Source organism: Zootoca vivipara, chromosome 8 (assembly GCF_963506605.1).
Source record: "Zootoca vivipara chromosome 8, rZooViv1.1, whole genome shotgun sequence".
Classification (NCBI taxonomy): Eukaryota; Metazoa; Chordata; class Lepidosauria; order Squamata; family Lacertidae; genus Zootoca; species Zootoca vivipara.
In genome coordinates, this window is record NC_083283.1 from 19,381,368 (window position 1) to 19,399,274 (window position 17,907).

A 17,907-nucleotide genomic window follows, 5' to 3' on the forward strand; every position below is an offset into this window, starting at 1 on the left:
TTCCAGCTTCCTTGCACCCTTAACAAACCACAGCCTCCAAAATTATTTGGTAGAGGCCATGACTGTTCAAAGTGGTATAATACCACTTTTATGTGTGAATGTGGCCTTTGAAGGGCTTTGGCGACATGGTCCAACAGCATCTACAACTTCTTTCAATGTGTAAAGGAGTTTGTGTGACTCTGCCCCCAATTGTGTGACTATTATGGAGCAGCATGAAGCCTGAATTTGCTTATTTCTCCTCCTCTCTCCCCTTTCTTTGTCTTTTTATGCCGTTCTGCTTAAACTGAGTTCTAACCCCATCCCTGTGCCAAACTGCAAAAAGGATGTCCCTTTCATCCCAGCCCCTCAAAGCTTTGACAGTCTTAGCACCTGCAAATATGCCATTGCTGAGGGTGCATTTAGAATAGGGAAACACCACCGAAAGAGTGTTTGCTGTGGGTTGCTGGGATAGCCTGTGATCTAGAATCTCTTAAGTCTACTGCATTTCATTGCCCTTTCACGGGGGACATGACGTATTTTCAAAAGCATGCTGGCAATTTGATCCAATTCTCAGAGGAGGAACAAATGACATTAGACTGCTTCCCGTTGGAAAAAAATGGAGGGCCGTGCTCTGAACTGCTGGCTTAATTAGTTCAAGGGACTGCCTTGGAAAAAGTGGAGTTTGTTCTCTACTCCAGAACATTCTGCTTGATGCGTTTTTTTTAAACAGAAGAAGCTATTTTATATTGGGTCAGCCTGTTGGTCCATCTGAGCTCAGCTTTGGAATGACAGCAGGTCTTCAGATGGGAGGCTATCTCAGCCTTACCTAGAGATGCTGGAGGTTGAACCTGGGGTGTGGAAAGGTGATGCTGTTCCACCGAACTATGGCCCTTCCCATAAAAGGAAGATGCCAAGTCAGACAATTGGTCCCATCTAGTACTGTCTACACCAAATTACAGAAGCACTGCAGGGTTTTGAGACAGGAGGCTCTCCCAGCCCTATCTGAAGATCCCAGGCGGGGTGCCAACTTTAAAAAAAATATTGGGGGGGCAGGTAAGCCCTACCTGGCACAATCAATGTGGGGTGAGGCTTACCTGCCCCCCATATTTTATTCAAGTTGGCACTCCTGGGAAGAGGAGTCATTGTTGTGCCGCATTATCTGGCCCTGTTCCCACCCAAACCAGTAATACCACTCAGGGCTAGAGCTAGGAATGGTGGAGCATTCAGCCTTGTTTGCATTTTATTGAGATGCCAACAAATTCACACTTCTCGAAGCAACACATGACCCAAAGCACAGCCATGCTTTGGAAATTGCACTTTGCTGAATGTTGCAGTGCAGTTGTCCAACCAAACAGTGGGTTGTATTTAGTCAGTGCAAGGATTGCTACTAGTACACTGGGGTTTTCCTCTGTCTCCTGTTCCTCCTCCTATGCACCCCCCAAATATATATATGTATATTCTAGGGGTTCCCCCAACCCTCTAGAGCAGATTTGGGGAGGGGCAGTGGATGTGCGAGAGCAGGAGAGGGGGGAAGTCCCATCATGCACATGGAAATCCTCGTGTTGATGGGACAAGTCCATGGAAGTCCACTGCCCAGTGCATACCATATATTGTGGGGGAAAGTATATTGCAAAATGCATAGATTACATACAAAAAAAAGCATTATATTAAGGGAAATTGCTTGCACAAATGTATACATCAATCAATACAACGGTGTATTTTAAGCAGAAATGGGTACTAAAATGCTGGTGTTTTTTTTTGAGCCCCCCCCCCGCTTTTTAATGCAAATGGCTGCAGAAATGCGGCAAACTTAATTTAAGATCGGAAGAATGATAAACTGGTGGAACCGAAACAGGCAGATGTGCCCATTCCTTGTTGGAGCACACTTGAAAGCTGCTAAGGATGACCTCCCTGCGGTGACTGGGGCTCACATGGCCTCCAACATTTTAAAAGCACTGCATGGAACTTGACCATGACCTTGTTCATCCTCCTCCCCCCCTCCACATTCCTGGTGCCCATCAGAGGAGCGTAGAGGGTTGCAACGTGATGCCCCAACTCCATTCATTATAGCAGCTATGGATGGGGATCAGTTGCCGCGAGGAGTCCATTGTTTGTGGCATTGTCTCTTTTCTATTGGGCATGGGCTCCAGCTGTCCGATACAAACTTTATTGTAGTCATTCTCTCTCTCTTCTCCCCGCCTCTCAAAAATGTATGTCTTTTTCTAATTGCTCACTGTTGGCTTATGATGTGTGTTGCGCTCTTTCTTATAGGAAAGAGGACTCCGAAGATAAAAGACAAGAAGAAGAAGAAAAAGAATTTAATGGAGCGAGCACAGAAGCAGCACAGCCTCCTCTTAGCTACAGACCGAGCTGGCCAGTAAAGACTTGGGTCATGTGTTTTCCGTTGTTCTTTTTTTCTTTTTTCTTTTTTTGTTTTTGCAAAATGCACAGAAGCTGCTAAATGCTCCTGCACACTGATGCACTGCAATTCAGCTGCCTGCTTTGACAGTATTGGTTGCAAATAACATGTGGAGGAAAAGAGGAGAGAGAGAGAATATGTCCACAAGCTTGTTTGTATGTGTGTTATTTATACTTTTGTTGTCGTCGTTATTGCCGTCGTCGTTGGTTCTCCCCCCCCCCCCAAAAAAAAACCCTGGAGACTCCAGGGACAGAACAAGCGCACTGAGTTGAATCAGTGGATGTGTGTGTGTCCAAAAAGCTCTTCTTTTTGTTTCGTTTTCTGTTTTGACTTCAGTCGGTGCCTGCAAGATGGAGGCAGCCAGCGTCTTGGCATGGAATGTTGCAGCAGGAGCTTCGGGCTGCAAATCATCGCTGGGTGATGACGGACTTGTGCATATTTATATAAGGAAAGGAACTCGGGGGAGTTTAGCATTGCATATATATGTCCTCTCGTTTCTCATCTTGTACATTTTTCAAGAGTAAATAACACTAAGCAGATATTCGTAGATAATGTACTTTTTGTCCTCAGCACCTGTTATATTGGAACGGTTGTATAGTCAAACTGCTCTCGACTGATATATCACAGGAGTTGCTGCTTAGTATTTCTGGAGCATAGCAGTTCCCATGTGTACATATTATGCTGTCTACGTATAAATAAACCTATTTACAATACGCCTGTGTCTGTTTTTCTGTATATGCAAGTCATTACTCATCTTCAGGGTTCGGTCACTTTGGTTCCAGTTAGGGATTGGGTGGGGTGGTGGAATGTGAACCTAACCAAATTTGCAGTTCCTGAACCAGCAGGGCAGCCGAAACACTTTGGAATTTCCAGCGCTCCGAATTTTGCGATGCACATCTCTGACCAAAATGTGCATTACAATGTGTACATTGGTGAAAAGTATGTGCAGCAACGCAAATAGTGGACAAATGTGTAGAATTATGAGAAATGATTTGTTTACAATGTCTGCAAATGTGTAAAGAAATGGGATGAAAAGAGCAAAGCGAAACAAGGCACTCGTTGGAAGTAACTACCATTGACTGCAGCATGCAGCTTAAAATCTGCATAGCATATACATCCCCTCCATTAGCTACAGACATATCTGTACCATTTTCAAAATGCAACATAGAGACTAACAATGTGTACCTCAACTTATTTTTTAAATGCTGTTGCTGCTCATTTGGAAGAATCACAGAAGAGAAAATGGATGGCAAGGAAGCATGCCTTCTAGTTAATCCATCAATATCAAGGACCCATTCTATTTAGCCCAGCCAGCTTTTGGGTTGTGCCTTGTCATTAACCTTTCAGAGCCTTGATTCAAAGTTCTCCCATTTGGAAGTGTTAAACCACCACTGGCTACATTCTTCCACCCACTAAACACTCAGATGTAGTACTAAAATACGTTGGCCTTCAAAATGGCTCTTCTTGCAACCCACACAGTTAGATAGCCATGTTACTAAGGTTAGGGGATGGCATCCTCTCTACCATGAGAGAGGCTAAAGCAGTCTTTTCCATTTCTCATCCCAGTGATTTCAAAAGCCTCAATTTGTTAGGAAGTCCATTTGACTTTTAACGATATTGTTGCAGAAATGTGGAGGACTGAATTTAAGGCTGGGAAAATGAGAAACGGAGAGACCCAAAATTGACAGATCCTTCCATCCCTAATTTTAAGCAACTCTTTAGATCACCGTGACCTCGATAATTGTTGCTTGGCTCTCAGGAACTCAACAAGCCTTTAATTTCTACATTTCTTTCCCCCCTGCACTGAAATAAATAGTTGTGTGCTCGGGCAAACAAATCAAAACCAAGACGTTCAAGAGCAGCAAGCACGTATGATTGCTACTCGCTAACCAGAGCGAAGTCAAGATTGAGACCTGTCAGTCAACAAATCCCTTTTGAAATTGCAGAGACCTAAAGACCCACTTCAGAGCAAATCAGAAAAATGTTTTGGAATCGAAATGCTTTTGGAGTGTGAAGCATATGGAAGTGGAGTAAATATTTAAGCTTTACAAAAATGCCATGTTGGCTTTGTAGAAAGCTGCCTTATGTAATTGCCACCTATCCCTTATATAGGGCCAGGATCCAGCCCCCTTCAATACACACTCAGAGTGCAGGGAGTGTTTTTATGGGCTGTGTTGCAAGTAACACCAATTGACTTTGTAGGAAAGAGTAAGGGCTCAATTCTGGACATGTTTACTTAGAAATGAATACTGCAGAGTTTAACCAGGTTTACTCCCAAGTAGCATAAAAAGCAAAGGTAGCCGTGCCAATCCATAAACTGGTTGAAATCCACAGTTGGGTAATACATTTGTGTAGAACAAATTAAAATGTCACGGACTCCTGTCAAGCTTTCAAATTCCACAGAACTCTTCATAGCCATAAGGGTCAGCTTGGAGACACAGTCCTGAGATAGAGTCTGTAGTCTCTCTCAGGTGCTAGAGTTAACAAGTTAACTTGGAACTGGCATCTAATTTCTGGGAATACAAAGCCTGGCTTGGAACTAGAGATGTTGGAGAACTCCATCAGAAATGGAAATGGGAGTGGAAATGGCCACAGTTCCCAAGTTTGCCCGAGGTCAGAAGTGGAAATCACACAAGCAAAAAGTGAGCAGTATTTGTTTTACAGAGTGTGTGTTACTCTGTAAATGTTTAACATTCATGACACTTTCTGCATTGTTTTTGATATTTCACTTCCATTGAAATGCACTGAATGGAAAGCAAGACAATGTCGGTTTTAGCAGAAGGTGAATTGCAATGGAATGGAAACAGTGCTGAATGCAACAAACACATGACAGGATGGAGATTACTGACTCCTTACACCCCTGCTTGTAACCCAGAGCTGTCCCATGCCTTAAGCCAGGAGTGGGGAGCCTTTTTTTGCAGATCAAGGGCCTCATTTGCTTCTGGACAATCTTCTGATGGTCACATCTGGTGGTGGGCGAAACAACAAATATGAATGTCCCTTTCATAAACATTGTACACACACACACACACACACACACACACACACACACACACACACACACACAGAGCCTTCCCCATCCCATTCTCCAGCCAGACAAGCCGGAGTCATTTTCACAGTTCAAGGCCATATTCCACTCAAGCAGCTTACTCAAGAAGGGTGAAAGGAGGGTATGTGGTTGAGGAAGAGGTGTAAGCTAGGGAGGTCTGCAAGGGTCAGATAAATAAGCCTAGAGAGCCATATTTGGAACAGAGGTTTGAGATTCCCCACCTCTGCCTTAAACAAAACACAGAGGTTTGTGGATAGGTGGAGGCCAGCAGTAGAGTGAAAGTCAGATATTAATTTTAGATGATATAATGTGTAAAAGAGTCAAGCTAAGGATGGGATGTAACCCTCAAAATCTAAAAAGTCTATCTCCAGGTTGTAGAAAAGTATCTTCCTCTGGTTGCAGAATCTTCCCCAAATTGCTAGATTCAATATTATTTAAGGCACATAAAAAGGAAGCTGTGCTGGTCCATAAGAAAAACTCCAAAATTCTTCCTTCTTCCTTAAATCGCTGGGATTGCAAAGAGTTTAATTTGGCCTGGGTTGTGTCAATTGTTCTTGAGTGTTCCAGAAATGCAACTGCAAAGGTACCGAGCAAAGTTTAGAATAACATTACTGATGGGATACTGACATTTCAGACATACATACTCAGCACCAAAAAAGTTGGAGCTAAAATGGATTAAACCTGAACATATATTTCCTGGATATCTCTCTTGGTTCTGCCATGAAGCCACTACAGGGACTAGTACTGGAATCAATTCTCCCTTACGTTCACTCAAGATCTGGTAGAAATATTAACCAGTAAATTAAATTTGCAGATGATGTTAAACTGGAACAAATTGTCAACCTCAATCAGGGATGAAAAAGTGAAACAGGCTGCAGTGCACAGTCCAGGGATTCATATGCTCAATTAAGGCTGTGGTCCTCTGTACATTTACCTGGGAGTAAGCCACATCAAACACTGCCAGAATTGCTTCTGAATAAAACATGCACAGAGTGGTTTAATAGTAAATCCCTCTTCCTATGGAACTCTGGGAACTGTTCCTTGGCAACAAAAAATGGAATTCCTAATAACTCAGCACCCTTGACAAACCACACTTCCAAGGATTCTTTGGGGAAAACCATGACTGTTTAAAGTGGCACAGTACTGATTTAAATGTACAGTGCAGATGAGGCTTAATTGTACTCAGTTCCATCTCCTGCAAAGCACAGAGGAGAATTATCTGCCCAGCTTCTAATAGAATCAGAACTTGGAGCTCATAAAGCATTTTATTATTAAAAGAGCTGCACCAGTTGGAGAAGCTGGCTTTGAGTTTCGAGGTTGTCTTTTTATTTTTTAGAAATATTATTACAATACCCTGTCTTCACCTTCTGACATTTCCCTCTCAGTTGGCCTTGTGTGTTTTCGTACCAGGAGAACATTAGGTGCCATTTCCTGTTCAAATATGTTCCCAAGAGAAAGTGAAAAGGCATTTGATGGTTCTGCTTGTAGAGGGGATGCAAGCAAGGGGGGGGGGACCCCTTATAATGCAGCGGTGAGCATTCTGTTCCCAATTACAAAATATAAGTGGATCTCATATTTCTAAAGCATGGATTTAGGTTAGATTGGGAATGGGGAACCTGCTGGACTCCAAACTACCACCAGCCCCCACCAGCATGGATGATGGTCCAGGGCAATGGAAGTTGGAGCCCAACTTCTGTAGGGTCAAGTGTTCCCCATACCTGGTTTAGATTGTCTGAACATTCATAACTCTAAGGGATGATTTTGAGGTGGTAAAATCTACATGCAGGAACTTTACCAACTGATGGCCAGTTCAAATGTGGTGTTTGTAACATTCTTATGCTCTTTACAAACAAACTGAATGAATATGGAGCTGGGCTTTCTTCTTTTGCAGGAGCGATGGAACTCAACTTTTGGCCAACAATTTCAGACCAGTTCCCAAACTCTCGGCAGTACCAGACTGCATCTCTTCTAGCTGTTTTCCCAACTTCACTAGAAATGCTTGCGCACATGCTACACGATGTGGAAAGTTACTGTCTATCATAGTTATACAATTTTGTTTTCAGTGGATAAAATCCATGGCACTGTTCACAAATGTTGGCTTTTTTTTAAAGACAAAAAAGGCCCTTCTTATTGGCAAGGTAAAAGATTTGACCCTGAATTCTGGCTTTCTAAATTCCAAAGCCTCAACAAGTAGGTTTGGAGGGGGAAATGAATTTGAATCCTTTAACAGGCCAGGTTATAGCTGTAATCCAAACTGAATTGAAAATCTGTCTAATTGGATTTGGGTTTCTGTTCTAAATTGGAGTTAGTTTTGGCACTATCAAGCACATAATTTTTATTTAAAAAAACAAAACTGGGAGAGGTTTATTCTCCTTTGTTTTTGGCCTTTTCCTGCTTCTGGACAAGGCTTACAACTCAGTGCTATAAGAAATGTAAGCAGGGTCAAGTGGACACATATCAAGCCAACCCGGTCATTTTTTACATTGGTAAGTCAGTGTACGGAACATGGGTGGCGCTGTGGGTTAAACCACAGAGCCTAGGGCTTGCAGATCAGAAGGTCAGCGGTTCGAATCTTGGCGACGGGGTGAGCTCCCGTTGCTCGGTCCCAGCTCCTGCCAATCTAGCAGTTCGAAAGCACGTCAAAGTGCAAGTAGATAAATAGGGACTGCTCCAGTGGGAAGGTAAATGACATTTCGTATCTGAAGAAGTGTGCATGCACACAAAAGCTCATACCAAAATAAAAAACTTAGTTGGTCTTTAAGGTGCTGCTGGAAGGAATTTTGTTATTTTGTTTCGACGTTTCCATGAGCTGCTCTGGTTCGCCAGAAGCGGCTTTGTCATACTGGCCACATGACCTGGAAGCTGTACGCCGTCTCCCTCAGCCAATAGAGCGAGATGAGCGCCGCAACCCCAGAGTTGGTCACGACTGGACCTAATGCTCAGGGGTCCCTTTACCTTTAAGTCAGTGTACAGGAAGCCAAGAGATGCTGCCAAGGGACCTTCTGCCAAGGGACCCAGTCTATGCAAATTCCTAGATGGAATACGCAACACTCAAATTAATGTATGGATCAAAACTGCCTAGCTACAGTTTTGCCCTCCTCCAAATGTCACAATACAGTTTGTGATACCAAGAACCTGGCTGAACCTGACCATTACCAAAGGTACCGTAGCTTAGGTGAAAAATGGTTGGATTTCATCAGCTGCTGTCTTTAACTCACGATAGTTTGTTATTTTCATTTTAACATGTTATTTTTAAAAACCTCCTTCTCATCTCTACCCAGGACAGGACCCTACACACCACACAACTTGTCACTTTTTCCCAGGATGACGGGTAACCATTAGTAAGCACTCTTTGGCTTTGGTCAGTCAAATCCACCTAATAGCTTCCTCGTCATTCATATATGAATTCACTAGCAGGAAAAGGTGACAAGAATGTATACCCTCAAATCTAGTGTTTCAAAATTCTACCGTGAGTTGTTAGGTTGCTGACATTTTATGCAATTTCATTTTCCAGTCCTGAGACAAGGAAAGGCTTATGCCACATTGAAAGGCTGGGAGATTAATATCCATCAGAATTAACTGTATCCTAACTGAAAAACCAACATTCTCCATTGCATCCGGAGTCCAGACTTAGGGTTTCCATAGTATTTGTACTTTGTAATGCATTTCCTGCAACCTTTTAAAGGCGTAACTTGTTCCTTTACATTCGTTAGCTTTTTTTTTTTAAGGATCTGGATTCAATTTTGACATTAAAGCAACATGTGGCCTTTAATTTGGGCTACTCTGACAGCTGACTCTAATTTTTATCTGTTTACACAGAAGCAAATGAAAAATGCACACATTCACTTTGGCTCTCGTGCCAGCGGAGATGATTGGGTTGCTTTATGTGATGACTAGGGTTGGGCGAATCTGTCAATTTCTGTTTCTTTGTGTTTTTCATTTTTCTTCATTTTTTCCACCTTTCTACCTTAGTTTGTGATTTTTTAAAAAAGAAAACGCAGTCATGAAAATTCATCATTATTTTAGTGTGAATTTTCCATATTATACACCTTTGGGGGGCAAAGCATTTCTTCCCGTTTCAATGCATTTTTGTATGCTATTTTCACAAATACATGTATTTTCATGCACATTTTAATGGGGCATATGCAGTCTTGCACACATGACTTGACTGGAGAACTGTACTGCAAAATTCAGAGGAGTGTGAATTTTGAACGCTGTCTGTCTTTTGGTTTACGTATTGTTTCAGAAAGTGTGAATTGGGTAGATTCACTTTTAAATGTGGACTGAATTCATTTTCCTTCCCATCTGTAGCACTGACCATTCTAATGAGGACATAAAGTGTGAATCCTAGGACTTAAAAAAATTACTTTCTGTATGCTGATAACTCCTGAATCCGTTTCTCCTTTATTTCAAATGCAGGTGAAGCTGTGAAGATTCTAACAATTGTCTCTGGTTAGAGACAGACTGAATAAGGACCAACAAACTGAGACTCAATCCTGATAAGATGGAGATGCTGTCAGTGTTCACATTTCCTGGTTTGACAGAAGGAGGTGGGTGGCACTGTGCTCTAAACCACAGAGCCTAGGGCTTGCCAATCAGAAGGTCGGCGGTTTGAATCCCCACCATGGGGTGAGCTCCTGTTGCTTGGTTCCAGCTCCTGACCACCTAGCAGTTCGAAAGCACGTCAAAGTGCAAGTAGATAAATAGGTACTGCTCTGGTGGGAAGGTAAACGCCGTTTCCGTGCGCTGCTCTGGGTCACCAGAAGCAGCTTAGTCATGCTGGCCACATGACCCAGAAGCTGTATGCGGACAAACGCCAGCTCCCTTGGCCAGTAAAACGAGATGAGCACCACAACCCCAGAGTCGTCTGCGACTGGACCTAACGGTCAAGGGTACCTTTACCTTTATCTTTAAGCAACCCAGAAAGGCACAAGTGACCCTAACAGGAGGACATGCAAACCATGAAACTGCCCAAGCAGTTGAACTGCATCCTGATTTGCGTGTTTCCTATCATGCTGGCCCCTCCTCTTTAAGTATTTAAAATCCTCTCACATTATGCACTGGAGTGTGATATTTATTTAATAAAGAAATAATTTAATTAAGAAACAATAGATTCAAGAAATAAGTGAAATTCTTCAACTTGAGCCTTATTGTCCTTTTTTAAAATAAAAAACCATTCTCTTTGGCACTACACCATGAATCAAATCAATTTATTAGGTGTGTGTGTGTGTGAGAGAGAGAGAGAGAGAGAGAGAGAGAGAGAGAGAGTGATTTGCACACACAGGTGTGCAAATTTAACCAGGGAAAGGGAAAAGTGAGGGAAGAGAAAGAGAAAAAACATGAATCATAGATTCAAAGAATTGTAAGAGTTGGAAAGGGCCCATAGGGTCATCTTGTCCAGCCCCCTGCAATGCAGGAATCTCAGCTAGAGCATGACAGATGGCCATCAACTTCTGCTTAAAAACCTCCAAGGAAGGAGAGTCTACAACACTCCGAGGGAGACCATTCCACTATCAAACAGCTCTTACCATCAGAACGTTCTTCCTGGTGTTTAGTTGGAATCTCCAGAATTGTAACTTGAAGGCATTGGTTCGAGTTCTACCCTCCAGAGCAGGAGAAAACAAGCCTGCTCATCTCCCACGTGACAGCTCTTGAGATATTTCATGATGGCTATCATATCTCCTCTCAGTCTCCTCTCTTCCTGGCTGAACACACCCAGCACATGCCATTACTCAAAAGGCTTAGTTTCCAGACCCTTGATCATCTTGGTCACCCTCCTCTGCACACGCTCCAGCTTGACCCTGAGTCAAGAGAACCTGCCTGAAAAAGCATTTTATTTATGTAATCAGTTGATACAGTTTTAATCTGCTATGCTATGCTGTTTTGCTTCCTCTCGTTGCTTATTACAGGGTTGTGAAGAAATCAACTTGGTTATTCAGTCTAATAAATTTTTGAATACCATAAGCCGCTACCGACCTCCATCTAGTGGCTGACTCTGCAAATAGCATGCAATGCTGCAGACACAGGGAATTTTTTATCAATATGTGGCTGGCGGCTGTGTTTTGAACCAGCAGCAGTTTCTGAATAGACATCAACAGCAGTCCTGTGTACAATGCATGACGGTATTCAATCCTAGAGGTTACTAGAACATGAATATCTGTAGTCAGGCTATCTCTATCTAGGATAGGGACGAGCTGGTGCACCAGCCTAAATAAATGAAAGCACCTGTCATGGACTGGCTGGATGCAGAGGAAGAGTGGGACGAACCAATTGGAGAACCCCCAAGGGAAGGAAGTTCAGACCACAGGGAGTGGTGGTGGGATGAACCCATGAGTGGTCAGAGGGAGAAGAATGAGAGGAGAAGGTGTTGGAACAGGACTCAGTGAGCTGGGAGAGTCTGTGGCAGAGAGAAGTCCAGAATTAGAGGCAGAAGCTGAAACAAGAGAGGAGGGAGACCAAGAGGTAGCAATGAGTCCAGCTGTTGAAAAGCCATGGGTGTCTCCCCTTTCTGCTGTGGCAAGCTCCCCTCCCCTGCCCCGGTGTCATGGACATGACTTCCCACAGCCATGATGAGGATTCTGAGTGATGGGGCAGTCAGTCAGATGAGGGAGAAACAGACTGGTCTCTTTCCTGGCCAGCTGAAGGCAGTAGGTCACAACCCCACTTCTCTAGAGGAGAAGAGACTGTAAATGATCAGGACAGTGAAAGTGGGCTGGACAGTGGCAAGTTCTCTGAGGAGCAGCCTCTAGTCACAACACAGGGGAGGGGGGACTTTTCCAGAGAAAGGCATCAATCGAAGAAATGAGGGGGGCACTGTCATGTTTCCTGTTGGAGACACACACTTTGAATTCAGATGCCTCAACATCATCTTGATGGACAGTCACTAGTGTGAGCGGCTCTGAGGTTAATTACTGTGAACAATAAATCTACTTGTAACTAACAACGACTGCATGCTGATTATCTAAGCTGGCAGCCTGCCTGATCCTGACACCTGGTTTCCCAAACCAGGAGAGGCATGAAAAGGGTGGAGAAACAGGGCCGTCTTAAGCATATCTGGCGCCCTGGTGCAAATATCCCTCTGGCACCCCACCCCCCGTTTCCCAGAGTTGTCGACCTTTTCCCAAGCCTCTGCAGGGATCGCTCTCCTCCTGTGGAGGCTTGGGAGGCAAGCTGCATGCCCGCCAGCCATATGGTTGACAGGGCGTAGCTGGCGGGTGTGCAGGAGGGAAAGGGGAGGCCGCTGGCAAACCCGTGCAGCTCCCCCACTCGCTGGGGCGTCCCTGAGAGGCCGGCACCCTGGCGCAACACTCCAGTAAGCCCAATGTGAAAGACGGCTCTGTGGAGAAGTTCACTTTACACAGGAACACTCTCAGATTGCTTGGGAAAAGCCCTGAAGAGGAGGGGACCTAAATGGCTGTGGGGAGACCTTCAGTCTCAGCAACTGGGACCTACCAGATGAAAGCTGCTATGTTCCTGCTGTGCAGATCCTGTTTTTGCTAATAAAGAGTTAACTTCACTTGCTTGGTGTGATTTACTGCTGGCTCGCTCCTATCAGTACCCCATGAGACACAGAAGTTATCTTCTGTGCCTCAAGTGGCAAGGATGGATTTAGGAGTGCCCTCAGACTGCGAACTTGAGCCTCCATGGGGAGTGCAACCCCATCCACAGTATGGGACTTTGGAGCATCCCTGCATGGTAGATAATGTGAAAAATTTCACTGATTCCATCAAGGGTGGGATAACCTATGGCCCTCCAGATGTTCTTGGACCCCATCAGACCTGATCATTGACCACTGTGGCTGATGGAAGAATCCAACGAGATCTGAAGGGTCACATGTTCCCCATCAAAGGATTAGGGGGGAAGCCTTTTTCTTGACACATAGAAGAAGTACCTAGAAGAACAATGTTTGGATACCCCAGACCACCACTAGAGTTAAAAAGTAGCCATTATTTGATGTAAAAACACTGTGTTCTCTATACTCGACATTTTTCCCAGAGGTCCCATTTATCTAATTTCTCCATGAGGTTGGAAGGCCTCCACTGGCTTAACTTTAATCACTTGCCGAACTTTGACAAAGGTTCCTTGAACTTTTCATCATTACTGAAACAAATTCGCATTCTTTGGCTCGAGATGAAAGATCCACCAGGGAATTTCCACTCCTGCGGCTTCCTAGGTACTCTTCTTGTCAACTTGCCTGTTTCTAAACTTTTTGTACTATCATTTTTACAAAACTGATTTATCTCTGCGAAGGGACATGGTGTTATTAAACACTAGAATCATTTATTGGTTTTGTTCCACTCCTCCTCGTGCTATGGCCAGGGCTCATGGTGGTCTAAGGAGCTGAATGCACACTACATTTTTGAGTATTTGCCAGTGGAGTAAATTAGGTTCACCTAGGGAAGATCTTGGGGTAAAATCAATTTGTGACTGTTCAGGTTATATTCACATATGTGTACAAACTCCAATCACCCGCTTTAGCCAACTGCTTCCTCCCAAGGTCTCCAACTCCTTCATTTGACTCCTCTTCATCTCGGTGACCTCCTGGCCTTTGAGTCCCTCTTACCGTTAAGTAACTTGAGGCAGTCTGTTTCACAGATAGAACCATTGTCTGTCTGGAGCGCTTTTGACCAGCTCTGGCTATGTTGGGCAGCATGGGGGGGGAAGGCTGCCATGGGAGGGGTGAAAAGGTCAGATGCAAGCACCTTGTGCAACTGTAGGTCTTTCGCAAATATCAGAATCTCTGCGAATGATCAGGTGGCTCAGTGTTCTGGAATAACATTGGAATGATCATGGCATCATATGGAAACATGGAGAAAAACCTGGAGAAAATAGCAACTGGAACAATCCATCTGGATGTGCACTACAGACAACATGCAACCATCTCCCATTCCAAAATGGGAGATCTAGAGACTCTGACGAAGGAGATGAACCCTGAAGAATAATTGTGTTAATGTGTCACATTTTAAACAGGACATCCCCGCCAAGGCAAGCACAGGGACAAGTGTTAGGACCCCAAGGTGGGAATGGTTGGATCATATGAAATTGGTATTAGCTGCAGAAAGCAGCACCCAGAGAACGTTCCAGTTTTTTAAAAATGTCAAAGCAAGTTTTTAGCCCTTGATGCTGCAGATAGGTTTGCATTAACAGCAACAACACTTGCTAATGAAAAAAAATTCTCTATTTTCTGTTCCCCCCACCCCCGTGTGTTCTGTTGAAGGGGATGGAGCACAGCCTGTTTCAAGTGTGTCTTGGACCAAAGTCTGGTTATTTTCCTCATTTTTTTTTCTGGCAATTGTCCATGATCTTGGTCTAAGCTGCTTCCCGAAAAACAACAAGTTCTTGTTGAGATCACCTTGTTACCAACTTAGCCATGTGGATCTTACACATGAAATGTGATATTTTGACCTTTAAGTCCTTGTTGCTGTGATACACTCTCAAATACAGAAACAAATTTCTGAAAATCCAATCGGAGTTCTCAGAGATAAATTTTACTGAGAGGCAAGAGTGGATTTGCGTTGACAACCAAAAGCAGTAAGGGGGGGTGGGGAAACCTCTTGGATTTCCCCCATCAGATCTATGGGTTAGAGCCAGACTGAATTACTTACACTTAGTTCCCATTGCAATCAATGGGACTACAGCTATGGGGAGTTTCGATGGAGCCCAAGTCTAGCTGTCTCATACAAATCAAACTACATTAGGGAGAGAGAAGGGCTGTACTCGCTTGACCTGTCCTTCTTTATGACGTCTCTGCTATACTGAAAGAGAAGGTCTGGAGATGAGAGGGTTTTTTAAATATATATATGTAAAAAGACCAAGGGCCACATACTCTCATAGACAATCTTCCAAGGGCAACATGCTGACAGTGAGCAGGGCCTGAGGCAAAAACGGGAGGCAAAAATGGCTTGAGGCAAAAACGGGAGAAGCAACAAATGAGACTCTTTCCTTTTTACAGTGGGCTGCCTTGCAACCATGCCAAATCAGAGGCTTCTCCACAGACACAGACACACAAACAAACAAACAAACAAACACACCCTCTCCACCAGGGGTCGGCAGTCTAAGACCCATGGGGGTCGTTTAACCGGCCCAGGGACCCCCGCCACCCGCTCGGGAACCCCCGCTGCCCGCTTGGTCGGCTCCCGTGCGCTGGGCTAAAGGGTAGAGCAGTGGCAGATTTGGGGCTCTCAAAAATCAGCAGCACCCTGAGTGACACTAAAATTCAGCACCCCCTCCCTGTTGCACTCCGTCCTACAGCATTTTGGTGGTGCTCCCTGAAAACAGCCTCTGGGAAGAGCATTCGCGAGCTTCTAATCTGAGTACACAAATAAACAAAATTTGGGCCTTTGGAAAGCAGCTGGTTCAAACTCTCTCAAAAGACTCGAAGTCAACCATGGAGCCCCAGTCTCTGCATGTGTGTGTTTGTGTGCACGCACAAGCATAGATGACTTCCTAAATTGCCACTAAGGATTTGCGACATTACTTACGGAGAGCTTCCTTTTTAGCGATGTGGGATCAGAGTTTTGTGTTTTGTGAACTGGCCAGAAGAGGGCAGCCTTAGCATGATTAATGTCAAACAACATCCTTTGGAAGCCTTTCTTTAAAAGTTGCATTTAACAATTAGGATGGGACTGATGCAGATAGCAAGCAAGACAGAAAGCACTGCTAGCGCCGCATGAATGCTAGAAAGCGGCTTGATTAACTTTTAATTCATTTCTCTGGCTATTCCCCAGAATTTGTTTTGCAATTACCAAGTCTGTCCATTCATCCATCTCGGGCCTCATTTAAATGCCCTTCGTGCTTATTCGTATGCAAAAATTTGAGAAATCAGTATCTCCGCATCTCATCGCTAGAAGGCTTATCACAATTCTTCATGATTTTTGTCTTTGGGATGTAAAACAGACTGCAGCTCCGAAAAACAAGAACAACAACCCTAGGGTTTTGAGGCTGGCATTTTGAGATATGTACATAGTTAATCATCATTACGATTTGGCAAATTTGGAATCCCAAGCAAGTAAACGGGAGATACGCCTCATTGCAGGAGTGCCAGTTGGGCTATAACATCCTATTAATACTGTACAAACAGCCTGGAGATCACCCCACCCTATCCTGATGGCCAAAGATGGAGACGATTTATTTGATCTCACTTTAATTGAGCTTTCAAAATTGGAGTGCTTTTCATCATTTTATAAACAAAAAGTGTGGGGCGCTGAGGCATGAAGCTTCTCTTGGCTGACTCATTGAATAAACAAGTAAAATCTGAAATGGCACCTTTCACAAGCAAAGATCTTTTCACTATTCACTGATTGGGTGGAAGGGGAAGAATCACACTTGTTGTCATCACTCCAGGTGTTCATATGAAGGTATGAAGAGGGCTCCTGTCTATGTAAGTTGCATGTGCATCGTGCTGCTAGGGACCCCCCCAAAAGGCAGGGTTCTTGATCACAATTAACAGCACTGAAGTGACTTCTCTGGGGCGCAAGCCTGGACAGTGTGTATGGAGGTCCTGGGCTTCCCGGATGACAAGACCCCCCTTTTGGCCTTGCTAATGTGGCCCAGAGGAATACACCAGCTTGACTGCAGGAGTTCCCAAAGGGAAACGTACAAGGTGTCATCCAACTGTCCTATGGACTCCACTCCGGATTTGTCTAGGGTTTGTTCCTTAGCCTTATCTTCTCCTGAAGGCACAAGGCAGCAGAGGTTTAGGACCAGAGCTTTCCTAGATGGGCTACCTTCCCAGGTTGGCAAGCACTCAAAGGTGTAAAGAGGAGCGCAGGCACCCGGGGAGCTTGAATGCGAACCTCTGCTCTGGCCCACAGATAAAGCTTTCTCAGAGCACAGCTACAGCAGAAATGGAGAGGAGAAGAAGAAAAATGGCACGTGGATGAGGAAAGGGGCAACATAGCAAAAAAAAAACCATAACAAAACCCCTCTGTCGTATGGTGAATAGATTGAAAGCATGGTCATTTGCATGGTCATTCCAAAAATGTAAAGATCAAAGCCCGCCTCTCAATAAGTTTGTATCCTTGTATTGCATTTCTCTCATATGCAGATTTTATCATTTGGATAGTACCAGTTATGGTGCGGGTGTGTGTGTGTGTGTCTTTGGTTAAATTTTTTTTTGTGTGTGTGTGCAATGCACTGTTTTGGTGTTGTTCACAGGGTAGCAATCAGTGGCTGTTTTACAAACACATCAAATGCATGTATTTGCAGTAGGGAGTATAAGCCGTTCTTGAAGTTCATCTGTGAATTTGTTTTATTTGGTGTGTGTGGTTTTTTAAAATTATGAGATACTGAGCAGATATCACTTTTAATAAAAGTCTACGATGTGTTTGCATTTCTTAGATGTTCCTTCTTCATATCATTTTGGCAAAGCTTTATCAACATTCTGAGAATACATTGGCAACGCATCTGTTGGCAAGAGTGTTATAGCAATATTGCTTAGACAAAGAGCTGTGCTGAGCAG

The 17,907-nt window shown here is 44.0% G+C and overlaps 1 protein-coding gene across 1 annotated transcript in view; it reads left to right on the top strand.

Annotated features, from left to right (window-relative positions):
- The window catches only part of RSPO2 (R-spondin 2), a 105,631-nt gene extending 102,395 nt beyond the window's left edge, over positions 1-3,236 (top strand). Inside the window, exon 5 of the mRNA XM_035125310.2 lies at positions 2,251-3,236. Coding sequence (XP_034981201.2) covers positions 2,251-2,360 — 110 coding nt within the window. The 3' untranslated portion in view covers positions 2,361-3,236. The remainder of the gene's footprint in view (positions 1-2,250) is intronic.
- The last annotated feature ends 14,671 nt before the right edge of the window (positions 3,237-17,907 follow it).